Raw genomic sequence first — 27,690 nt, forward strand, 5'->3', positions numbered from 1 at the left:
GGGGAAAGAGCTAGGATTTGGACCTGTGTTTCACTGTTATGACAACTTCCCAGGTAATTAAGAGTTATCAAGTTTCCTGAGGGCACTAAGAGATTAACTTGACCAGGGTGACAGGTTATTTAATGTCTGAGGCAAGACTTGAATGTAGGTTTTCCCAATTCCAAGGCCAGCCCTTTGACTGCAGCACATGTTCATTTTACAGACAAGGAAGCTAAGACTTAGAGAAGCTGTGATTGCAAAGACTAAGCTCAAACTCGTGTCAGGGTGATATCATGACTTGCACTGAATTAGATTTAAGTGAGGCAGGGCTGTGCAAGGTCACCAACCTCACTCTCTCCTCCAGAGCCATCTGAGTCCAGTGGTGAGATATATATCAGGATGACTGGAGATAGCCCCAGATGTTTAAGGCAATTGGGGCTAAGTGACTTGCCCAGGGTCACAGAGCTAGTAGTGAGGGTCTGGGTTACATTTGAACTCAGATCCTCCTCATTCCTGGGACACTGCTTTATCCACTGCACCACCTAGCTGATCCTCTGGGTCTTTTGACTTCCTTATGTTATATAGTTTTTCAAAATTAATTTAGAATTCCTACTGTGACTCCCCAATCTGCCTGCATTCAAATGAAAAACCACCTAGACTTTCTTAAACTGTTCCTGTTTCAGCGCACATGTTCGTGCGAGAAGCCCCTAAGAACTCCAAGTACATTTGTATACAACACTAAATGGTGCTCTGCCCTGCTACAAGGAATTTGTATTTTCTATGCAAATGAGAATTTCTGGTCCATAAGACAACACTTTATGGCTTAGGTGACCAAGTGACTCCAGCTGGAGCTTCAAATTAACTGAAACTAGTAACTTGGGGCCCATTCCCATTCTCATCAAGTTAACTTTAGTCAGCAGCAATGTTACCTTTTGTAAAGACTCTCTATCTCAGGAGGGAGAGATGGTCTTATCTCATCATTTCCCACCAGTTGCACTCCTGGACTTCATCATCATTCCCTCTGAACTCTCATCAGTCTATGAGATCCGTTAGCCCTGAGTCTTACACCTCCCCAGTAGCCCCTACCCCAGAGGCTCCTCCTTCCCTCTTGTTGGAGAGGGTGGAGATCGACATGGAGAGCTTCTCCTCACTAGACTGTGAGCTCTCTGAGGACAAGAACAATCTTTTGCCTTTCTCAGGAACATATTCCTGGCACATAGCAGTACTGTTTACTGACTGATTTTGCAGTCGTGAATGGAAACAGGTCAATTTTATCCAAAGAAAAGGATCAAGAGACAGAACTGTTGATTTCTTTGAAAATTATATCATTGAGGGGCAGCTAGGTGGTGCAATGAATAAAGCAACTGCCCTGGATTCAGGAGGACCTGAGTTCAAATCCAGCCTCAGACATTTGACACTTACTAGCTGTGTGACCCTGGGCAAGTCACTTAACCTTCACTGCCCTGCAAAAAGAAGAAGAAGAAGAAGAAGAAAGAATGAAAGAAAGAAAGAAAGAAAGAAAGAAAGAAAGAAAGAAAGAAAGTTATATCATCAGACCAAATCTGTTTATATCTTAAAACAAGTGCATGGCAGAAATGTGATGGTTTGAATATGGTACAGATATATTATGATGTGCATAGAATGATACATCATAGATTTAGAGCTTAAAGAGGGCTAGAAGAAGGCCTTCATTTACAGAAGAGGAAACTGAGGTAAATGACAGGTCATATCTAGAAGAGATGGGATTTGAAGCCAAGTTCTTGACCCCAAATCTAAAACTCTTTCCACTACCCCCCCGCCCCAATTCTCTTTATAAACTCTCCTGTACAAATTCATGGGAATATTATTTATGATATGTAGGATCAAATAGTTTGTACATGAGTTGTATTTTTTTAGTCTTCTGGGTTCTATCATCTAGCTCTCCTATAGCTGCCATCCAAGAATTAAGACCATAGAATCACAGATCCTGAACCTCCACTTTTTATAGATAAGGAAAATGAGGCCCATCAAAATTAAGGCCTTTATCCACGATCTTGGAGATAGTAAGGTAGAATTTGAACCCAGATTCCTTGATTCCAGAGCCAAAGCTCTTCCTACTTGCTGAACTATGGTTTTTCCCTAGTCAGCCTCATAGTAAGTCAATTCAGGATAAGAAAACCTGCCTACTTTGAATAGATTCCCTGGAATCTTTGTTGTTGTTGTTGTTGAGTCATGTCTGATTATGACTCCATTTGGGGTTTCCTTGGCAAAGATATTGGAGTAGTTTGCTATTTCTTTCTCCAGTTCATTTTGCAGATGAGGAAACTGAAGCAAAGAGGGTGAAGTGACTTAGTGCCCAGGGTCACACAGCTTATATGTGTCTGAGACCAGATTTGAACTCAGGGAGAGAAGTCTGCGGGACTCCAGGCCAGTCACACTATCCACTACAGTACCTAGGTGTCCATGGCAATATCTGTAATCTACCAGAATGGATTTCAGTATTCCCCCCTCAGATGGTTCTGGGCCCTCATTACCCTTCTACTCTTCCCCAACTCTGCATGTTCATTTCCTAGAAGATCGAACTTATGCCTAGTTTTGTGCACAGTGAAACATGAGTGAGGCTTGTTTGGGGGGAGATGTATTTACATGAGAAATGTTTTCTTCCAGTTCTTCAACCCTCTCCAAAGCTGCATTCTTGGTTTCTGCATCTTCCAGCAAAGCTCCCACATCAAACACATTGTCCAGGTAAGCCTGAATCTGCACCTGTAGCTTGTCACTTTCTGTATGTTTCAGTTTCTGAAATTGAAAGCACATGGTCAGTTGGAACAGGCTTGGAAAGAGAAAGCCAACAGTGGCCATCCATTCCACACAGTGGATTCAGGTCTTCTTGATTAGCCCCTTGAGTCACAACATGGCACCACTAGGGTCCCTCAAAGCATGGTTCCTAGGAAACTGTTACCAAATTCACCATCATCAAAGAATGGTTCTAAGACTACAATGAGAGCAAAAACAAAGAACTTGACCTTTCTTTCCTATACGCAGTGTAAAACTATTCCTTGATTCCAGTGAAGAGTGAGTAGAATAGTGTATAGAGTGCAGGACTTTGAGGCAAAAAGATTCAGATTAGAATCCTGTCCAGACAGCTACCAGCAGTGTGACCCTGGACAAGTCACTTAACCTTTCTGAGGGTTAGTTTTCTCATCTGTAAAATGGGGATAATCCCAGAATAGTACTTCATTCTATACCAAGGGAGCAAAGTCATCAGCTGGAGAGTAAGATGGAAGTTTTAAACTCTAGGAAAATCCATGTTTCTGGTCCACAAAGACCCTCATTTTGTTTCTAAGGATATGGGGAATGTTAAATTAAGTAAATAACTACTGCAAGCATTTCTTCCAGTCCTTGGATTTGCATTTGACTGGGTTCCAGTCCTGCAAGTTGCAGTTAAAAAAACAAACTGCTGAATTAGATCCCAGCAATTTTCAAAATTTAATTTCATGTTTGAAAAACATACTCAACACCAAAGATCAAGATTGGTGACCTCTCTGCAATGGGTCGCTTGCAAACTCCCACTGGTCTATCAAGCAGCCTTCTATCCTTTTGTTTAGGGAGTATGTAATTAGATTAATGAGTGTGTGACTAGCAACCAAGATTTAGACAGTTGCAGATAGATGAGAAGAAATAGGAAAGGAAATTTGAGGTTGGGAGCAGTGCTCTATACTATCCATAAATAAGAAGCCAATACAACTACTGGTGGGAACAAGCTGATAGCACAATACACTATGCTTTATAAGCAGATTCTGCAAAGTTATAGCCAGATGTCCTGAGAGTTATTTAGGCTCAGTCTTAGTCCATTTGGGAGGTTTCAACCAGACTTTCTGAATCAGATTATGGTGAAAACTGAATTCCAAAGCAGGGTACTGAGACTCCAGGAACAACATAGGCACTTTGCAAGGGAGCATGAAGGAATACAGTTATGGGGCCATGCCTCTTCACACCCATGTTCCAAGAATCAAAAACTTCTAAAGCAGTAACCACCATCTAAAATAATGTGTCTGTCAGTTGTTGGGTAGATTTCCCAAGTTGCTTCCTGCTTTATCTTTATGATATAACCATTTACTACTCACTTGCAGTAGTCATGGTCTTTGACTTTTACTGCCCAGAAGGTGTCCTGGTGTAGCTCAAAGCCTGCATAGTCCAGTAGTCTGGGCTCAAAGTGAGAACAGAGGCTGTACTAGGCCCTCAGAAGCAGCTGCAGCAGCTTGGGGCATGTGTGGGGTTAGCTGACTTTACTACTAAGAGTCTGCTGCTGGCAGGAGATGGGCTGAGGTCTCAGGAGCTCTGAAAAGAAGCCAGCTTTATTGGCAGAGCAGCTCACAGAAGCAGAAGATCACGCAATACCCTGATTCGATCCCTTTAGCTAACATGGCAGGAGTTTGCTGGACCATATTGAGGTCCTGATTGGCTGATTAAGAGTTGGAGAGTCATCAAATTCCTTTCACTTTGGAAGTATGTTAATTAGAGCTGGTCACATAAATCAAATACCATGGTACAGCCTGAGGTTTCAGTGACACTCACATCCAAGTATTCATCCAGGCCTAATTTGGTAAATTCATACTGAAGATGGACTCGGAAATTCATGTCTTCAACTGAATGGACTACAATGTTAATGAACTGCATAGATGCCACCTGAAAGGAAATGAACTCGAGGTTAGAAGCACTCCAGCATCAGCCCCACTGTATGCCTTCTCCACCCAATCCTGTGGGGAAGCTTTTCCAAGAAAACAATTTTCCATTCTGACAATTTTGCAACCCTATTTTCATTCATTTTTCTCATCTTTGCCAATGTGTTATGCTTAGAACTTTAAACTATCTTCCCCTCTTCTAAGCAACTCCTACCTACAACTCTATATGAGTAATTATTTTATTTCCAAATTTCCCACCCCCTAGACACCTTTCTAACCCTAAAACCCTCCCAAGATTAACCAGGTCCCCATTGTGGGAAATGCTGTAGTATAGTTCAAGCAATTCCATTTTCCTTTTATAATAAAGATATTTTAACAAAACATAATTAAAGATAACTTGAAATCTTTTCCCCAAGGTTGTCATGTAATACCTTTCTAACAAGAAAGCTCAAACCCTTGAGGAGAATTGCATTTATTTTGCCTCTAAGGATGATTCCTACTTTCTGGGTTTTATTCATGTTTTCATTGAAACATACATATTTTTCCTGTAGGTCATCTATTGCTTAGTTGTAGCTGTTTATTCCTTTAAGGCACATAAATAGCCTCTCAGGCCACAAGGGTACTTATTAGTTGTATAGAATCTACAGAGTAACCACAAGTCCTAGGAGAGTCTAGTCACCCACCTGCAAAATGAAGAGACTGGACCGCATAATCCCTAACATTCCTTCTAACTCTGATAGTCTGTATTTCTAGGCTATTTATAAAGATTCAGTAACTGGTGTGTTGCATTTTTCATGCTGATTATAGACAAAACAACAGAATCTTACTCTTCTCACATGAATTTGAGCTAAAAGGGAACTTGGAAACCATTTATTTCAAATCTTTCATCTAACAGATGAGAAAACTGATGATCAGAGAAGAGGAAAGATTTGATCAAGGTCATTGAGCCTAGAAAGCATCCAGCATTTAAACCCAAGTTCTCTGACTTCAAATCCTATGCTCTTTCCAACACATCATACTGTTCTAAGGGAGATAATTTTGCATTGTACCTTGTAGGAAGAATGTTCTAGTACTGAGGGTATTTAACTAATTGCAACACCAAGGCAGGTCAAACAATGTCCTTTTTCTGGAAATTTAAAAGAAAAGGGTCAACAGGTTTAGGGTTTTTGTTTGTTTGTTTGTTTTTGTTTTTTGCGGGGCATTGGGGGTTAAGTGACTTGCCCAGCATCACACAGCTAGTAAGTGTCAAGTGTCTGAGGCCGGATTTGAACTCAGGTACTCCTGAATCCAGGGCCAGTGCTTTATCCACTGCGCCACCTAGCTGCCCCTCCTCCTATCTTTTTAATAGAAGCAGGTTTAAATGACCTGTTGAGGACACTTCCTTCCAGCCTTCTTATGAAAGCAACTGGGGAAATGAAGAATGCAGCTGCATTTGACGAGCATCCTTGACTTTCCTTTATGGCAAGACTCAGGCTGTTTCTCTTCTAAAGTGATTTGTTACATACTATTTTAAATAACATGTAGCTCTAGTTAAGACCAGATGGTGGTAGCAGGATTTCAAATGTTCACCTATTTGCTGTTAACCATGTACTGCTCTGTGAAGCAGAACTGCCATATTTTTAATAAGCTCAATGACAAAAGGAAGCAACCCCACTAAAGAGCATAATGAGAAACATAAATTCATTTGTGAGTGAAGGTGCCTGTCCTTGGAGACACATATTTCATAGCTGTACGTTGGTAGCTTTCATTTACACAACACTTGCATATGTACATAATGGAAGGGTGAATACTTTTCTTTTTGCAAGTGAAACAGACAGATGTCTGACCCGTGGATGTTTCAACACCCCAAAAATAATTAGCAATTTGGGCCCAATTAGGAAGGCTCAAAGCAGCTTCTGAATTGGACTAAGAGCCCAAACTAATGAGGGGAAATCCAGAATGTGGACTCTGTAACTCTTCAAAAACCACTGCCAATGTTAAAAATTCACTGAAAAATATAAAGCATTTCAGCAGTTTCCAAAGATTAACAAAGAAACTCGTTCGGTTGATTCCTAGTATTATGTTAAATAAAGTTTTTTAAAAGCAGAAGCACTTATACTGTCAGATTATATACCTTCCCTCGGCTTCTCTTTTCCTCTCTGATTTAGAGAAGTGATAATAGAGCAAGAACACAGTTACAAACACACTCATGCCCAAATTTGAGGAACCATAAGCAGCAAAAATAAAATTATATTATTCTGGAGGTTTAACATCTCTGTCAGGCTGTTAACAGTCCAAACCACGAGAAATTTCACTGAGGTGAATTGGTCCTTTGTCTGATGTCTCATACCCAGGAATGAATGAAGTGCTGACTTTGCATGTAAGTGACCCCAGGTGGGTCAGCAGCAGACTACAGCTGTCTTGGGGAGTCAAGCCCAGACAATGTCATCTCTGACCCAGAAGAGATCCCTAGAGGAAACGGAGTTAGATCAGGGAGAATCTGGCAGTGTGGGTCTACTGCTCTGAGGCCCTTTACTTCAGAAAATTATGCTCAGTGGTTAACTTATAAGGATCAAAACGTTAATTAATGTGCCATCTTGTTCTTTTACTTCCTGCTGGAGACTTGCATAGTATCCCATTATATGTTCTTTCATGTGCTCCGGACTGCTAGAGAAGCCTGGCAAATGACTGATGCTTGAGTGAAACTATTCTGTGTGGATGAAAAAAGAAGGAGGGGAAGGGGAGCAACACAAAAGCTATTTAAATCTTACAATACCCTCCAATAAAACTGTAGTCATTGGATTATTAATAGATGTTTATCAGAAGTTCATGTTACAAAAATGCACCCCTTTAAGCATCTCTATTTGAAATGTTTATTAACATATCTGCCTCATATGCCAATACATTATATCATTCTTCACATCTTGTGGCACCAGGATTTTGACAGTTTATACTGTGTACCATCAGCGTGGCTAGTACCCACCAAAGAATGCAGATGTTGCCAGATGATGCCAGCTCTTGCCTAAAGTGCCATGCCATTACAGATGTAGGATCGTGCACGCCTTTGTAGGCAAGAAGTACAGGGTCTGAATTCTCTTTTTCCTAATTGTGAATCTTCTTCTGATATGCTTCAAAACATATCATGATATCATGTAATATATTTGATATGACAGATTGTACCCATGCACCAAAGGAAACCGATGAATTAAAATAGACATTCTGGGGTCTAACAATAACATGCTGTATTCTTGTTTCATTATGTTTACTACAAATACATCATCTACATGTTTTCCCCAAATGCAGAAACTTTGTGTAACAATACATTCAATTTGTTGCTAAAATAACTTACCATAAAATCTATGTTATTGTCTTCATTTCTGAAATGTTCCATCAGCTTCTCAAAGCGCTGTTTTTCTCCACAAACCTGAAAATACACACATATTTTCACCATGCAGGTAAAAACCTCTTTCCAGGGAGCTTCAAAATCTTATTCAGAAACTATTAGAATTAATAGGCCTTCCTGTTAATTCAGTCAGTGTTTCTTTCTATTCTCACAGTGTATAGGTTGCCCTAACCCATACATCTGAATGTGCTCCAGGTTAAAAGTATCACCAAGCAATATTAGGTTTTCTGTTCTAAAACCCCTTTTCATTCTGTTTTTGTTTCACTGGCTGCTGTGAACCACCTAATTCTGAAATATGTGCCTAGACCCTAGAAAATTGCTACATGGTGGAAAAACAAAGAGCAGAAATGTTTGTAAAGTCATTTCTAAAATTCTTGTTTCTCAAAATGTTCAGGGAGGACTCTGAGATGGATTCTCCCAGGAGTCAATTCGGCATACTTGAAAGCATATTAACCCTTTTAGTCCACAGGGGCACTGCAGTACCAATGAGTAATCAAATAAGTAGTATGCCTAAGTAGAAGGAACTTGATGTATGTATGCATGTATGCATGTATGTATGTATGTATGTGTGCATGCATGCATGTGTGTATGTATGTAGCTAAACACAAACATGATAGAGGACTGTTTTGTTTTGGCAGGGCAGTGAGGGTTAAGTGACTTGCCCAGGGTCACACAACTAGTAAGCATCAAGTGTCTGAGGCTGGATTTGAATTCAGGTCCTCCTGAATCCAGGGCCAGTGCTTAATCTACTGTGCCACCTAGCTGCCCCCTTAGAGGATTGTTTTTTAAATTTAACTTCTCAGTGATAGCCACTATGTCAATCAAATAGTCAGCTAATCAACACAAGTTTATTCAACACTGTATGTCAAACTAAACACCAGGGATCTAAAGGAAGGAAAAACAGTCCCTGCCCTCGAGGAGTTTACAATCTAATGAGGTTAACACCACATAATCTAGATGTATGGGGGCAGCTAGGTGGTGCAGTGGATAGAGCACCAGCCCTGGAGTTAGGAGGACCTGAGTTCAAATTCAGCCTCAGACACTTAACACTTACTAGCTGTGTGACCCTGGGCAAGTCACTTAACCCCAATTGCTTCACTTAAAAAAAAAATAGATGTATGTAAGATACAGAAAGATTCAATGGCAAGTGACTTCAGAAAAAAAGGTTCTAGCATCTAAGAAGCCCAGGAAAAGCCTCCTCCAGCCGGCAGAGCTTACTCTTGAAGGAAGCCAAGGATGCTAAGAGGTGGAGGTGAGATGGGAAAGGAGTTTAGGTATAGTGGATGTGTTTGAGCCAATGCAAAAGAGCTTGTGGAAGGAAATAAAATGTAAGAAGACTCTAGTGAGCACATGAGCACCAAAATGGTTTTCATTGTAACCTTAGAGACCTATTCTATAGCTATCAAAGAGCTATAAAAGTTCAAATGAAACATAATGGTTCTTTTTATGTTAGACTTCCTCATCTCTCCTTCTTCTACCCGTATCACGCCCCTATAAAGGCTGATACTAACAGACATTAATTACAGCTGTTAGTTTGTCACAGATATAATCCAAGGATTTGTATCTGTAAAATAAGGGGGACCTCCAGGATCCCTTCTTGCTTTAACCCCTTCTTGCCTATGTTAAGCTGATGCCCAAACCCTAGAAAATTGTTACCTGGAAGAAAAACAAAGGATTCTGGTTAGAGCATCCCATTTTCTAATTTAATGTCTTCAATACTTAGAGGATCTCTGATTTTATTTATATGAGCATACCCCCTCCACTGATGCAAGGTTTGATCCTTCCATACTTCAGGAGATATATTCATTATCTATCTGTACCCTCTTTGCAGGATATGTCCTTTTTAATCTCCCCCATGAAATCAACTTCCTCATTTGACCATCAATTTACAAGGACCTTAGCATTCACCTAGCACAATGCCTCCTCTTCCCACCATTTACTAGATAAAGAAACAGAAGCCTAGAGAGGTTAAATAACTTGCTCAAGGCCACGAAAATAGTGAATGACTGAGGTGAAATTCAAATCCAGGTCCCTGACCCCAAATGCAAGGCTCATTCTATTCTGAATCTAGTGTCATGCAGCATGTGTTTTAGTAATTTTTTTCTCACCACCAGATTCCATTCCCAAATTGCAAACCAAACAGCCCCACAAATGAAATAAGAAAGGAGCTGACACATGACAGGGTACATCTGAAGGTGACATGGGCTTCTGCATGTGGTGACTTTGTCATCAGTCACAGAAAAGAGTAAGGAAAAGCACAAAGTCCAAGCATGAGATTGTCATCCTGATCTCCCCACCCCCAACAACAAAAAAAAAGCAAAATTTATTATCACAGGTAACTGTTCCCAGTAGAAAGTAATGCTTTATTGTCTGTAATGTATTTGATAACTTCCAGCTTTTTCCATACACATGCCAGTAATCTGATCAATTTAAAATGTGAATACAGTGTAAATACAATTCCAATAAAATTGGAATACAGTAAACAATTTTGTATTCCAATGTGAGACTGCATGGTCTAACAGAAAAGATACTTGAATGCAATGCAGAAGTCCTGGGTTCAAGTATCAACTCTGCCTCTTACCATGTGATCCTGGACAAGCCATTTACCCACTGGAACCTCAATGACTTCATTTGTGAAATGAAAGGAATAATATTTGCTATATCTATCTCACAGGGTTCTTGTAAACTTAACAGTAGTTATTATTGCCAATCTCATCATCACAGAATGGTAGTAAATAGCTGCAAATTTCCCTGGGATATAATCTGCCTTAACCGGCTTCTAGTGATAGAGGAAGAAGACCAATTAACTCTTCAAGTAATCCTGTGCTATTAATATGAATCAGATTCATCACTAGCAAAGAAATGACTTATGACATTCTAAACCCCCAAATGTTAAAATGTCAGCTTATTAACCAATTAACACTAGCTAATTTAGGTTAGGTATAAAAATGACTGATTGTTAAATGGATAACTAATCACTTTTGCTGGTGGTCTAATTAAAAAGCAGGATATCCAACTGTCTGGGACAGTTAAAATGTTGTTTTGTCTGTACATCTTTTCCAGGTCAATAATTCTATGAAGCAAGACTTCATTGAAATTGCTTGCTGCTTTTGTTGATTTTAAACTCATACTCTCTTCTAATGCCACCAGTGAAGAAATTCTCCTGGGTGCCAATAAAGGATTCCTTTAGTTTTATTTCAAAGGGTAAGGACTAAGGTAAGGACACTTTTCATTTGGATGGTAGTAATAATAATAATAATATCAAATATATTTAAATAAATATTGTAATAGTTTCAAAGTATTTTCCCTTCCGTTATCTCAATGGATTCTCACAACAAGCCTATCAGATAGTCAGGGACTCAAGCTGTTGTACTAGAAAAGGCATTGGATTTGAAATTAGGAGACATGAATTCATATCCAAATTCCAATAATTACTAGATATAGGCAAATCAACTTAGCCTTTTTAAGCTTCCCTTTCCTAGAATATAAAACGGAAATAGTACTTTTTTAAATGTATGTTTTATAAATACAAATCTGCATTTTACAGATGACAAAATCAAGGTTTTAAGAGTCTAAGAAATTACTTTTCTAAGGTCATCCTTAAACGACTATACATGTCAAACATGGATCAAAACTGATACTAGAACAACATAGTCTGTAAGTTATAGAGAAGTTGTTGGCTTGCATTGGTTGACTTGAAGAGGGATTTTCCTCATCATGCATTCCCCAATACATATGAAATTACTTGTCTAGACCAAAAAAAAAAAGCCTATATTTCTACGTCTTTTTGCTTATTAACTGTAAAATAGTTCATTAAAGACCTGTATTCCCCTCTCCGAAAATGTAATTACTCAAAATAGGTAACGCAGGAATTCAAAAGAAAGTAACTTAACTCTAATGCCTAAGTATACCCAAGAGGGAAACTCACAAATAGTCAAGGATCCAGTCTAGAAGAGTTCATAAGACTGATTCCATATGGATAGTCAAAGAAAATGTTAACAAAAGAAAAATTGCAAACTATTTATAGGCTGCTAATCAAATGAAAAAAGCATCCAATCCCAGAGTAAGTGATACTAGAACAGTTCACACTGGGTGAAGTCAGTAAATCATTGATGCTAGCCCAGTGGAGTGAAGTCAGCATTTAGCAAACCTTTGGCTGTCAATGTTTCTCCACGAATCTCTCAGTCTGTCATCAGATGAATCAGTGTTAGGAACATGTGTGTTATGAGAGGCAGAGAAATGAGTTTAATCTTCCAAAATAAATTGGATTGTTTCAAATAATCTGTAGATTTACAGATGATCCAGATTTTATGAAATTAATACTCACTGCATGAAGCCATATGCTGTCATTTAGGACTGAATGCAATTCCAAGCTCAGGTGAATCAAAGAATAATCTAACTGATTTATAGTATCATTACGGCTTTCCATTGTGAAAGGGTTAAAGGGGTCCTAATTAGCTCTCCAAATTGTTTATACAAAATTTTATATTGTTGTGCAGTCAATTGTAAGTAATGAGAACTGTGTTTGCTTGTACTCATCCATAAGAACAACCCAGTTTCAAGAACCACCCACTACTTCTCATGGCAAAGAAGTGTCTTAACAAGATTCACATTTATATCCACATTACCTCAGTGTTCATTAGACAAATATATTCTAGAATATTACAGGAAATGGCAAGTTGTGTTTAGTGAAGGTTGGTAAGAAACATATCCCACAGCAAAAGAAAACAGTATTGGCTCATATAGTTCACATCTGGCTCACCACCACACATAGTTAAAATAGAGCAGTAATGATTGGAGTGCCTCTTTTTACTTTTGAAATTGAGTAAGTTCTTGAAAACTGGTCAGAATGAAAGGAATAAAAAAAATGTGGATTTTAAGTTGTTTTCAGAATCTGAGAAATATCTGATCAGTGATCCTCACAGGGATTTTCCCAAGGGTCTCCTCAAAGTATCTAATACGATCAATAAATCCAGAAATATATTTCCACATATGGTATGGACTATTTACATTTGCCATCATAGGTCCCACCACCTCCTCTTATAAATTTTTTAATTAAAATTTTAGTATTATGCTACTGAACTTAGTCATTTCCCACTTTTTAATCTTCTTTATCTTTCCAACCATCTAATCATTGATCAAGATTCCCTATCTAGGTACCACAGAAAGGGAGACTCACAAGGAAGGTTGAAAAGCACAGCTTTTGCCCCAAAAGGACCCTTAGAGTGCTGGAGATCCTCTCAAAAAGCAAAAGTATCTCCTTTTCTGAGGTCAATATATTTGCAAAATTTGAGATTCAGCATAGTAGCACAGTGAATAGTGTTAGACTTGGGAGCCTGTAAGACCCAAACTGGAAACCTGCCTCATTTACTAACTGTGATCTTGAGTAAGTCACTGCACCTTTAAGCCTCAGTTTCCTCAACTGTAAAATGGGGGCAATTATAGAGCCCCTACCTCTCAGGATTTTTGTGAGGAAAGAGGTATGGAACAGTGGTATAACAATATGTAAAACTCTTTATAAAACTTAAAATGCAATACAAATACTGACTATTATTGTCATAGAGTTAAAACTCGTGCTGTTGTTAGGATGACCAGAAATCAAATGAGGAGATGTTAATAGAATACAGTTAATATCCAGCTATTCCAGTAAAGAGAAAAAGAGTTGAATAATGTGCTCACGCTTACATATGGGCATGGAACTAGAGTGCCTCCAACAGAATCTCACAGAAAAACCATCACACAAACCCCATTTCAAGAAAGACGTTTAACCATACTGGCTAGAGGTATAGAACACAGCTGCCAAACACTATCTCTCCTTCACATCTGGTACTCTCATGCTTATAAAGCTGGGAAAATTCTGCCCTGCCCAGATAAAAAGACCCACTCCCAGGAAAAACAAAATATATTTTCACTTAAAGGAGAACTGAAGTAAAAAGTATGACTGATGCCAAAAAAGCAACTGAACTATGTTCATAAACATCTGCAGAAGAAATTTCTGAAAAGTCTCCCAAACCATTTTGGATTAACCTGGGGCCCTTAATACATAGGAGTCGAAGTTTTGAAGTGCTGCTAACCCATAGACTAAGTTCAGAAGATGATGAGGCTTCCTAAAGCCAAGATGAGTCTGTTTTACAAGGCACCCTCAATAAAGACTATCATCTTGCTGTCCAGATGCAAAAATGAACAGAGTTCAGTGCCCCACCCACCCCTTCCCTCTAACACATTTCAGGCCCTGTGCTTTCTAGGTCCCCTCCCAGTAAATTTAGCTTTCCTGAGAACAGCAGCTACCAATGGCACCACTGATACTCAACTGCTGGATTGAAGGCTACCTCTTGTGAGGTGGATTATAAATGTGCGGCTGGGTCAGTTACATAAAAATTAAGAGGCCTCTCGCCGAAACGTTGCTTCTTTGCTCTGCTCCCCAGCTCTCCTGCCACAATACTGTCTTTTACTCTTTCTCACAATAGGCCCCTGTGATCAGCAGGGTTCCCAGCAGGAAGGGACTGTTTTAGTGGCCTAGTCTGTTTTGATTGCTTAGGCTGCCATTCTCAGGATATGCCCAAGAACAAAAGTGCAATTTTCTTGTGATGGCCTACTTAAGTAAATAGTTATTTCATACTTAGTCCTGGGTAGAAGAAAAAAAAAAATCCAATACATCTTTTACCTTTTACAAAGAACACTAGCAACATGGACATTACTGACGCCACCAAGAACCCATTTAGGGTTGAGAGGAGTGGGGAAAGCTTTATGAACCCCAAGGAGCTGTTAGCATTTTTCTCCCCCAAGCTTTTCTGTAGTTCTTAGAAAAATAAATGGCTGGAGTGACTGAAGGGCATCCTTAGGACTTATTGCTGACATTAATATCTACTTGTGATTTAAATGCAGGCATTCTAATCTAAATGAAGCATTTAGAGGCAGGGGCTAAATAACCTTATCTTACTCCAGTGAAGCAAATATTAATGAAAGGTAAACAACAAGGGTTTATTCAACATCTCATTCCCTTTTAGGTCTCATTAACTAGAACATTCAGCTCAATCCTGGCATGGTAAACATCCAATTAAGACAAAGAGGTTGTAAACTACACAGTGCCAAAAACCATCTGATGAAAAAAGTCACTCATGCAAATGTTTCAAAATATCCAGATGTTTGGCATCATGAAAGCAAAATATCCCATTCAATTCAGATCATTTGCAATAGATAGATACTGACTGACTATTATGGAAGAGCTTTAGGCTATAGAAGTACATAAGAATTGCAGTTGTTTTGGGGTTGGTTAAATGCAGAGTATAACTTAACATAAACAACAACAACAAAACTAAAGAACAACAAAATCCTCTCTGGTTTTTTCTCCTAAAGGAAGCTAGATAGCAAAGTTGATAGAGGCTGGACTTGTGGTCAACAAAATGACAAATCTGCCCTCAGACTTTTACAAGCTGTGTGACCCTGGGTAAGTCACTTAACCTCTGTTTGCCTTAGTTTTTTAAACTGTAAAGTGAGGATAATAACAGCACCCACCTCCTGGAATTGGCAGGAGGTTTCAGATAATAATTATAAAAAGTTTAGCACAGAGCCCAAAACACAGTAGGTACTTCCTTCTTCTCCTCCCTCCCTATACAATCCATGGCTGTTGCCTCCATTTCCTATGTTTTATAGAGTGAGACGGAACCCAAGTATGCCATACTAAATAAAAGTTGTGACCAAAGCCTGGTATATTAAGATGGGATATCAAAGTAGAGAGAATGCCTCTTCTGGGTTTTCTTTTTCCTCTTGTGATCTGAAAATCAACTCATCTGGGTTGGTTCTTTGTCTTTCCAGAGACTGTAATCCAAATATATCCTTTGCCTGCAACCCACTGTTCTAAGCCTCTCTCCTCTTGTCACTGGATGTTTCAAGTTAGGGCTTATGCTTTCTCTTGCATAAATTCAAATATACAGAATAATGACTTCATGCTTTTAGCATCATTGGTATAGTTACCTTTTCTCTGAAAACCTCTAAGTCCCCCCCAAACCAGCTTCAACAGACTGGGGCAGTATCCTCCTGAGCATAGTTGTACTTTAATTCTTCAGGGGGATTTCTTGTTACCAAAAGCATTTAAGACCCAAAGGAGGAATCTGTAGTAGACTGAGAGGCAGCATAGAATAGTAAGTGCTTAGTGGTGCCTTACCTAGGAATCAGAACAACTTGGGGTCAAGACCCACCTTTAATAATACTACTTGGGTGAGCCTAGCTAGGCAAGTGAAAACATTTCAGTGCCCCATGTAGCCCTTAAGATTCCTCTGGTAGATAACATTTCCTCATAGGGAGTTTCAGAGACAAAAAAAAATTCAGATAGAAGTTAAGACACATAGGGGAAAAAAGTAATATTACATAGGTTGTCCTGACTATTCAATCATGCCAGTGTTGCTTTCATCACTGAGGTGTATCATAGTGTTAACTCTCTGATTGAAAGATCAACGAGGAAAAAAAATTATAGGATAATAGAACTAAAAAGTCTTTTGGAGGGGGGCAGCTAGGTGGCGCAGTGGATAAAGCACCGGCCCTGGATTCAGGAATACCTGAGTTCAAATCCGGCCTCAGACACTTACTAGCTGTGTGACCCTGGGCAAGTCACTTAACCCCCATTGCCCTGCTAAAATTTAAAAAATTAATTAATTAATTTTAAAAAAAAGTCTTTTGGAAATCATCTAGCCCAACTGCAACACAGATAAAGAGAATGAGGCCCAGAGAGTAAGGCCCATCATCACACAGTTTAAGGATAGAGCCTCAGCTCAAGCACAAGACTTCTGACTAAATCAAATGCCATTTTCATTATGCCATGCTACCTCAGACAAAGACTGGCCTTAATTCTCACTATGAAAGGAATTTTCGATATGATTACACTAGGCAAAGGAGAAAAATCTCTCCTGAGCAGGTAGGAATAATTCTGCTCCTATGTTAGGTGTTAAGGGTCTTTTACCCTTGGTTTTAACCAGGTATGTAGTCAATAGCCACATTAAATAATACTTTTCTTTGTGACTTTGAAAGATGTGCCAAAAAACCCAGGGGCTGTATACCCTATTTGGGATCATGATTATAAGGCCTACCAATGTCCTCCAGGAGATTTGGTTCCAGGAAAGAATTTGGGAATAACAAGGAGAAGGTTGAGGAGACATTCACATCCAGTGACTCAAACTGTCAGGCTCAATAGGAATCAAGAAGATGATGGAAGGGGCAGACGTGTGGAGGCTGGACACACAAACAGGAGACGACCAGTCACATGCAGGAGCCAGGGACAGACACGTGGTACCCAAGTGCATATGGATGAAAGACAGACACGTGGACAGGTGGGCAGAACAGGACAAAAGACTGCTCTCTTGGCACCAGAGGTATTAAGCCAAGCCCTCCATCCAGAGGCACTGGTGGTGGTCTCTCCATGCATCTGTTCTGCTTTCACTTGGTGGTGTTTTTCTTTTCTGGGAACATGAGGAAGTGAGGGTCCTTATTTTATTTTATTTTTTAAAGTGGGAGTGGGGGGTAGGAGGCTGCCGAGAGCCAAAGCAAGGGGCAGGAGTAGAGAGAGAGCTCACAGTACTGTACAGTAAAGTCAACACTGTGGTTTTTTTAAATGCAAATTTCTTTCAAAATTCTTTACATAAAGTCAAATTTGTGTGATGTGAATTTATGTAAAGCAAGAACTCTCTGTACACTACAACATAAACCCTGGGTATCTACCAAATAGAATAAATTATTTATTAGCTACATTAGAAAACACTCTGATATGTTAGATTCTGTTACAGTTAAGCAGAGTCTCAATGAATCTAGATACCTCTTACGCTACCACGGAAACTGCCAGGAAATTGGTAGGAAAGGAGTCCTGAGCAGCAGCCGCCAAAATCCAACTGTCAAAATCCAATAGAGCTGAACGCTCAAATTACACTGGCCATTTCCACTCTCTGACAGCTCAACTCAGGATGATAGGTGACTGGCAGTAAGGCATTAAGAGCTGCGGTGCCACTTTCTTCTATATACTATGTTGGTGGAAGTCACTGGGAGAGAAAACTAAACACTACTGTGTAGCTTTAAAGGGGTGAAATCTAAAAGGAGGGAGCCTGGAATGAGCTGCATTCACTCCTCTGGGTATGTGTGAATAGGCACATGTAGGAATAGAGAAAAGACTAAAGAACAAAAGAATGAAGAACAACCCTCAGCCCACAGTTGGCAGGATGGAGTTTGGGATCTATAGGAGGAGTGTAGACATGAAGAATGTAAATATTGAATATAAAAATTCAGTGTTCCAAACACCAGATAAACTAGGCTTGCTCCATGGATTTGCTGGCCACCAAACACCTGGCAGGGAGTTTGGCTCCTGCATTTTCAACTCATTTTCTTATCCTATCTGCAAATGCAGAAAACTTGGGGGGGGGGGAGAAGGAGAAATACACTTTAAAGGAAAATAAAAGAAAGACGTGAGGAAATAGCTTAATTTAACTGGCAATGTGTTGCAGTAGAAAGAGTGCTAAATTTAGAATCAGGGGATCTGGGTTCAAGTCCCAGCTTTGTCACCTATTATCTCTGTGGTCTTGGATAAAACTCACTTAACACAGCCAGGTGATGTAGTGAACAGAATACTGTATTTGCGATCAGGAAGACCTAACTTCAAATCCTGCTTCAGACACTTACTAGAAATGTAACCCTAAGCAAGTCACAACTTCTGCCACCTCAGTTTCCACATCTGTAATATGGGGATAGTAACAGAACTCTCAGAGTTGTTATAAGGATAAAGTGAGATAATATTTGTAAAGTGCTTTGCAAATCTTAAAGCACTATGTAAAGACTAGCTATTATTATTACTTCATCTCACTGGGCCATGGTTTCTTCAAATGTAAAATGAAAAGGCTGAGAAAGATCACCTATGAGGTCCTTTCTTTCGGTGATTTTATCATATTTGATTAAGAAGTGTTACAAACCTCTATCCTTGTTTACACCTGCAGCTCTTACACCCTCCTTGCTTTCTACTCACCTTGTTACCACCTTCATTCTTTACCATGTTAACCATGTGACTCAACTACTCAGCCAACTCCAGAGGCTTCCTGCTGCCTCTGGAATCAAAAAGAACCCCTATGTATAGCTTTTAAAGCTCTATACAACTTGACAGCATACTTTAAAAATCAGCCAAACTTGTTTTCTTTGTGCTACTCACATATGATATTTCATCTCCCAACTTCATGCCTTTTCAATGACCATCTCTCATGCCTGGAATATATTACTACCACTTTACCTCCTCAGAAATTCTCTCTCTCTCTCTCTCTCTCTCTCTCTCTCTCTCTCTCTCTCTCTCTCTCTCTCTCTCTCTCTCCTTTAAAATTCAGATCAAACTTCATCTTCTGCATGAAACCTTCTCCAATCTTCAACACTACTATTGCCTTCCTTCCCAAACTACCTCATATTTAAATGCTTTGTACATTATTTGTGTTTATCTGCTTTATTTTTACCTCTTTATATATGTGTGTGTGCATATACATACATATACACATAGACACACACACAGAGACACACACACACACACATATATGTCCTTGTTGTCTTCATAGGGGAACATAAGCCCCTTGCTTCTTGAGAATGTTACATTTCTTTGTACTTGTATCCTCAGTGCTTAACACAGTGAGTGCGTCGTGCTTAGTAAGAGCTTATTAAATGTTCTTTGATTCCTCTGGACTGTTTCAAGAGTCTCATACTTGTTCTCTCCTCTCTCTTCCAATCCACTCTCCATATCACTGTCAAATTGATTTTCCTAAGATTTAGATTAGATGATGTCATATACCCTCACTTCAAAATCATCAATGACTCCTTATTGCCTCTAACATGTAATACAATAGCCTTAGTCTGTCATTTAAGATTTTCCATAATAATCTATTATCTACCCAAAATGTGTTCAGTCTTATTTCCCCATACATCCCTTGTAACACTCTTCATTCCAATCAAACTGGACAATTAGCTGTTCCTCATATACAACATTCTAGTTCTGGCTTCCTTGCAGTTGCTTAAGTGTTCTTCTCGGGCCAGAATATGCTCCTTCTGCATCTCCAACTGGAAGAATCATTAGCTCCTTTCAAGGCACATCTCAAGTACCACATTAAGTACCACCTCCTACCAGATAGTTTTCTTGATCCTCTCAGTTCTAAACTCCCTCTGCTTCCTGAAACTGCCTTTTATATTAATTTATTGTGTCCTTTTATATTAATTTATCTGTGTATCAGTTGTATCCTACTAGTAGAATATAAGCTCTAGGAGGCTGACTGTTTCATTTTTATCTTTGTGTCTCCAGTTACACAGCACCTAGTAGTCACTTAATAAGTGTTTGCTGAACTGAATCTGAAGTGAACAATTTTGAACTAGGAATCAAAACAATAATGACTGAAATGAGCTTTGGTAATAATACTGTCCCAATTGCAAGGCACCTATCACCTGAGATCAGAAGTATTTTCCTTCTATATCCTTCAGGTGGATGATCTACAAGCAGACAAAATTATGACTGCCTTTCTTAAAGTTAAATATTTATAAAAAATGCATATATGTATGGTATAGATGTGTAAAGAGCCAAGATTTGCTGTGCTACAGTTTTGGATCAGAAACCTAGAAACCTAGAAGGGATCCATCCCAGAGGCCATTTATTCCTGCTTCCTCATTTTACAGCAGAGGAAACTAAGGCCCAAGGAGGTTAAGTGACTTGCTCAAAGTCGCAAAAGTAATAAACAACAAAGGTAGGATCCAAACCCAGGTACTCTGAGCCAACTCTTTCTTAAATCTAGCTGGCTGATTTTTAATGGAGAACACACAAATAGGGGGGATTATGTACTATGGCAGTTGACGCCTAGACCTTGAAGGCTCTCTTTAGAAATCTTAAGAGTAGTAAGCATCCTGGGGGCAGCTAGGTGGCACAGTGGATAAAGCACCAGCCCTGGATTCAGGAGGACCTGAGTTTAAATATGGCCTCAGACATTTGACACTGACCAGCTATGTGACCTTGGGCAAGTCACTTAACCCTCATTGCCCCCCCCCAAAAGAGTAGTAAGCATCCTTCTAGGGAGCCAAATTTCCAATAAGTTATAGAATTGGCCCCAGAGAGGGTGCTATATTGTTTTTGTGGGTTTTTTTAATATTTATTTATTTATTGGTGAGGCAGTTGGGGTTAAGTGACTTGCCCAGGGTCACACAGCTAGTAAGTGTCAAGTGTCTGAGGCTGGATTTGAACTCAGGTCCTCCTGAATCCAGGGCCAGTGCTCTATCCACTGCACCACCTAGCTGTCCCATGCTATATTGTTTTTACACATTCAAGAATAAACCTGGCAAAGGCAAAGAGAGGATGTTGTTCCTTTTTTCCCCAAACTCTCAGTCTATGTTATAGTGATCTTCTTATTATGGGGTCCCAATAAATTTGGTGACTGAGAAGTTAAAAATAATTGGATGTTTTTAATCTGGAAAACAAAGGGTTAAATGATTAAATAAGTGTCTTTGCCAGTGAAGGAACATTATATAAAAGATGTTGAAAGAATAGAAAGAATAATGGGAAATGGTTCTCCTGTACCTGAAAGGAAAACTTGACCTTCTGAACAAGGAATATATCCCAATAAACTTATTTAGTGGAATGAATAACTATCTTTCTGGCACAGTTAACTTCAAACCTGTGCTTGAGTCAGGAGATTAGATTAGTTGACTTCTAATTAGTCTTCCCAATACTGTGAATCACTAATTCCTTGACTTATTCATTAGCTGTCAATAGTCTCCATTTTCATACCATATAAAACTACTTAACAAGGCTGATAAAGCAGATTAAGAACACTACATGACCCAAATCAGTCCCTGTTTCCCAAAGCATTCTACACAGCATCCTTTGTTCTGTCAGCTGCAATCAGATGGAAAAGAGAAGGGAGTGGGTTCTTCCAAAACAAGAAGCACAAACCAAGGAGATGTCAACACAGGTCTTTGACATTAACTGCTGAAAATATGAAGAGGCCTTAAATTCTGGGAAAACTAGACAGAAAATTAAAATGTCCATCTTTATGGGGCAGGGAGAGGATTTTTAATCTTGATAATGTCATTGCCATGATTATTACTGGGTTGTCCGGTTTTTTCTCAGTTCCATCCCACAGCAGAGTGCTTCACATTGTCCTCATGTGCCTTATAATCTTCAAAAAACATCTAAATGTCAAAGACAACAGCTTCTTGAAAGACATCTTCTAATCTGAGGCCCAATGCCACTTCTGTTTCAGATTCTCTGGGGCTTACAGAAAAAAAACCACTCAGCTTTTTCTTTTCATTCTCTTCAGCATTTTTACTTTTCCTTTGTCATTTCTTAAGGATATGAAAAGGAACGGCAGACACCAGATAAAAGAAACATTCTTCTCGTCCCTTATTTGCAGTTGGCAAAAAGCTACGGTTTTAAAGAGATCCTTTTTATACATACAAAAATAAAACAGGATGACAAAGGAAGCACCTTCTCCTAGAAAAACAGTGGCTGCTGTGAACAAGACAGAGAATGGACCTCTTTGTTTGTAATATAAAATTTCACACAGGCTTGAGGGCAGAGGGAGGGATATAATTAAAGCAGAGTTGCGAAGCAAAGCAACCCCACAGATGCAAATTGTGATAACATGATCATTTAATCTATTCTTAAGTAATATTTTTGCAGGGCACCATTATCCCTTTGTGCCTTGAATATATCTATTTTTTCCACATCAAAGAAGGCCTTGAAGATTATTAGAAGTGAATGAATACAGCAGCTGATGGAGCAGAATATGACCAGCAGAGGAAGGAGAACTAATGGTATTTTGCATATTTATGGTAAAATTACTATTATAAATAAAAAACACCATATCTATGCCCTCATCTGTAAAAGTATCCTGACTTTATGCCCATTGAACAACTAATGGCTGCAACAAAATTTACTTTAGTTCATGGCTGGCAGAAACAACTAACTTCAAATGACCAATGCTATAAGAAGTTTGAAGGTTGCACTTCCTATCAGCTTCTCTCATGGTCTTGATGCCACATAGCTATGGCATTAAGGAAGCCTGCAACTGTATCAAATTGATTTCTCCTTCCTCATTAGAAGGGAGGAAAAACCCAAATCAAGCAAGAATAGAGGGAATTTTTTTTTTTAATTTTTACCTGTGCCTGACTTTCCTGGGACAAGTGTCCTGCCTTAGCTTTTGGCCATGTTACTACTTACATATTTGCCATAAAGGCAGCCCCTTTTCTAGCTTTTTAAAGCAGAGCTACAATACTCCTAAGTAAAGCTGGGGATCCTAAAGGTCATGTGATTAAGTAGATGTCCATCCTGCTCTTCCTCTTCCCAAGTCAAGGCTCTATAGCCCCTTAACAGTTATATATTTACAGATCATTTACCAAGAGGAGAACATTTTTTTTTCCTATGGCTTGAGAATGTGCATCAGCTATTCATCTCAATTTTTCTATTTAATGTCACCTGTAGCCAAGCATATAAGTGATTTTTTTATCATAATGATAAGGAAAGCTTAATTATTACATATGGGCAAAGCAGCCATTATGGAGTATATAGAGAACTGATCTAGAAATCAGGAAGTGCTAGTTTCAGTTATCAGCTCTGACACTTTTCACTGGCCAACCCCAAGCCTGGAACGCACTCCCTCTTCCTCACTTCTGCCTCAGAGTTCCCTTCTTCAAGATGCAATTCAAAAACCAGCTGAGGTAACCAGAAACTGAAAGTAACAGTGAAAATGAAGCTCTAAAATTTATAATATTTTATAACTTATTGCCATAGTAGTGTATTGGTATACTTTGAATTGAATAATAAATATGTAACTAGAAAAAAAGATGCAGTTCAAATGCCAGTTCCTACCTGAAGCTTTTCCTGCTCCCTCAACTACTAGTATCCTTCCTCCACAACTACTTTGTTTTTTAAAAATACCTTGCACTTATTTATTTGCCATAAAAGTATTTTATTATTTTCTAGTTACATGTAGAGAGTTTTCAACATTTGTTTATAATATTTCTAGTTCCAAATTTTTCTCCCTCCTTCTCTTCCCTCCCCCCTCCAAGACAGCAAACAATCTGATATAGGTTATTTATTTATATGTATTATTTTCCCTTTTATTTATGTGGGGGGCAGAAAGGGTGTATACCCTTGACTTCTCATCACTATGTAAGCTCCCCTAGAGAGGAGGGATTCATTCTTTACATTTGAATCCACAGCACTCAGAACTGTGCCTGGCAAACAGTGGGCACTTAATAAATGCTTACTAAATGATTAATTTAACAAAGACTGTGGACTTTAGGCAAGTGAGTTAACTTCTTACTATCTTAAGCAGCTCTCTAAAACTATAAAGTTGAAGACTAGCTGTTGATCTGTATTAACAGAGTGAGTTTCCTCATCTAGAATTCCCTATACCCATGAAATCACAAATCAAAAACATTCAAAAAGTCATAAAAGGTGACACTGACAAATTCTGGATGACCTCTTATCATCCCTTTTTGGGGACATTTCTTGTTTTGTTGCTGCTGCTAGAAGGTTATAGTCAATCTAACAGTATGAGGACCAGATATTCTGTCAGATGGGTGTACTAAATACCACAATGGAATAGCATTCTAGAACTGCTATCACATATTTCAGGCTTTCCTAGGGTAAGTTTGCCAAAGGGGTTCACCCTCTGGGGGCCCATGAGTGGTGTATTTTGAGAAATGTCACAAGGAGCCTTGCTGTAGAGCTGAAGGGATGAAGCACAATGAAGCCCTTCATTCCTTTTTACCTCTGCCCCTGGCACTCCCTTCCATGGAGTTGTCTATTATTGTTTAGAAAAAAAACTATGAATAGTCCAATTCAGACTCCACAAAGTGTAATTAAATCATATAAAGCATATTACTATACAATGCAAATATGAATTAATCATCTCAATCAATGAAACTATTTCCTAGTTCTTAAATACAATGGCAAAGGGTTGAAAGTCTTATGATCTGTTTTGTCTTACAGGAATAACAACTAATTCCCTTCATGGACTTGTACACTTATACGTATATTATCTATGAGTCTTGCTTAATGGTACCTTAAAAAAAGTGAAATTTTGCTCTTTTAATGACACAGATTCATTTAAAACCATGCAGACCTTTGCCATCTATCAGTCAAACATTTTAATGTTCCTCAGAATTCTTAATTAAAGTCAAATATTTTGTTTGCTTAGTGATTACTTTTTGAAACATAAAGCAGTAAAATAAGTTCAAAAGCTTCTAGAGCTAAGGAGAAACTAGACAAAAGGTTTGGAGACTGAGGAAAGGGTGAAGGAAGAAAGGACAAGGGGAAAATTAGATGAGAACCAATAAAAGCTTCCTTAGGAGCTAGCTTAACACCACCCAAGTGGTAGGCCTGGTATTTAATGATCCACAGGAAACCAGTCTAATCAGATCCAAATTGGTGACAGTCATAAGGATGCTCATTTTTCTCTTAATAAGAGAAATTCACTCATAAACAGGTACATGGTATGGTTTTGAGAATGTGAATCCCTAAATGAAAGAAGTTCTATAAAAGCATGTGAAAATTATACTTCATGCTCTTCTGATTGAAAATCATGCATGACACTGAAGCAGCTGGCAGGACTGTTCTGTGCCAGACATGTAATCCTTCTATCCTGAAATATTAGAGAGACTGGATTAGGTGGGATTACACTCAGAGAGATGTTGGGACCAAACCCCAATGTCTGCTCCCTCTCCTGCCCAATTTGGTCTATTGTAAATAAAGCCTTTCAGGCCTTATGAAATCAAGTTAAGATAGTGTAGCACAAGTGATTTCTGATGCCCAATTGGCAAACCATGTAGGAAATCTCAAAGAAATCTTCCATCCATGGAAGGAAGAAGCAGTGGCCCCTTGTGAGAGGTAGGCCTTTAAGGGAGTGAGACCTTTAAAAACTAATCGTGGTCATTTTACTTTAAGTCCAGATGTTAGCATTTTAGAACCAAAGGAGTACAGTGAATTGTATTGCATCCTGCTCAATTCCAGGTGCTTCCCCAAGCAATCTGAACAATCTGATGATTTGGAGTTGCCTGAAGTGTCACAGGAGACAAATGGTGTCAAGGCCATCAAGCTCCAAATGATTTTTCCTCACTTTGATTCTCCTGACCTTGAGCCAGACTATAGGAAGAGCAGGAAAAGACAGAATGTGAATTTTATTCCACATACTAGAAGAAGAGATTAGGACAGACTAAATGAGTTATGGGTAGAAAGAAGCCCAGAGTTGGGGCTTTGAGCACTCAAAGCACTAAGTGATGTCACTACTTCATGTAGAGGTTGTTTCAGAGAGAAGCAGGCATATTATGACTATAATCCTAGACAGCCACCATGATAATTGCTGGGAAACAGTGCTATGTCTTTCAGGACAAGGAGGACAGTTTCTAGGTTTGAGAAACCATAAGATAATTGGGCAAAATTAAGACAGGTTACAATCCAAGAGCTAAAAGAAGTTTTAGAGTTTGTTTTAATTTCACCATGGTTTGTTTGAAAATGTGCATGGCATGGGGAGGAAAACTGAAATCTCTTATCACTTATATTGATAATTGGAGGAAATAGACAGGTCACTAGATTTGTTAACACGATGACATAATGAGGTAGCTAAGTGCCATAGTAAATAAGAGTGCTAGGCTTGAAATCAGGGAGACCTGAATTTGAATCCTGCCTCAGATCCTTACTACATGCATAATGCAAGGTAACATCACTTAACATGGCAGCCTCAGTCTTCTTATTTGTAAAATGGGGATAATAATAGTCTTCTTCATAGTGTTGTTGTAAGACTCAAATGGGATGACATATGCAAAGTATTTTACAAACCTTAAAGCTCTATATAAATGTTAATTATTATTATCTGAATAAGGTTCTGGAAGGCCTATCTGAAGGAAATATAGCCTTGTGTATGAAGCAAAGGACTACAGGGACTAAGAAACTTAGTTCTCTCTGATATTGGTTAACTAATTCACTTTTTGTACAAGAGACAAGTCACTTAACAACTTTGAGCTTCAGTTTCTTCATCAGGGGCATCTAGGACCTGAATTTAAATCTGACCTCAGACACTTACTAGCTGTGTGACAAGCTAGGCAAGTCATTTAACCCCAATTGTCTTAAACGTCCAAGGCCATCTCCAGTCGGCCTGTGTATGTGTGTGCGTGTACACATACACATATATATCCTGTATGTGTATATGTATACATACATACATACATACATACATACATACATACACACACAGACACAGACACACACCTTCAATATGGAGCGAATGTTTCAAATAGATTTCTTATTTTGGTGCCAATTTTCCATCTCTTATAGTTTTAAACAAACCACAAACTTGGGGTAGGGTGAACTGTCCAAAATAAGGATGATGAAATGCTCACCAGGAAACAAGGAAAGGAAACTAGGCCATGTTTCTGGATGCAGGAGGGCCCCTATTCTCTCTGAAAAGATAAGCAGGTTCAAAATATCCTATTGATCACCCAACAAATATCCAATTGCCATAGAGGGAAGTCAGATCCTGCACAAAGCTATGGGCATCCAGTAAAAGCTGTTGGGCCTGAGGGGTGGGGGTGGGGTGGTGGTGGTTCGGAAGAGACGCAACTGAGTGGCACAGTGGATAAAGCACTGGACCTAGATTCAGGAGGACCTGAGTTCAAGTC

General features: G+C 39.0%; 1 protein-coding gene across 1 annotated transcript in view; it reads right to left on the reverse strand.

Moving 5' to 3' along the window:
* FMNL2 (formin like 2) overlaps positions 1–27,690 on the reverse strand; it is a 384,795-nt gene that overhangs the window by 38,518 nt on the left and 318,587 nt on the right. Inside the window, 3 exon segments of the mRNA XM_043995692.1 lie at positions 2,605–2,754; positions 4,534–4,644; positions 7,969–8,043. Of these exon segments, the coding sequence (XP_043851627.1) occupies positions 2,605–2,754; positions 4,534–4,644; positions 7,969–8,043 (336 nt within the window).

The sequence above is a fragment of the Dromiciops gliroides genome, chromosome 3, assembly GCF_019393635.1.
Source record: "Dromiciops gliroides isolate mDroGli1 chromosome 3, mDroGli1.pri, whole genome shotgun sequence".
NCBI classification, from domain to species: Eukaryota; Metazoa; Chordata; class Mammalia; order Microbiotheria; family Microbiotheriidae; genus Dromiciops; species Dromiciops gliroides.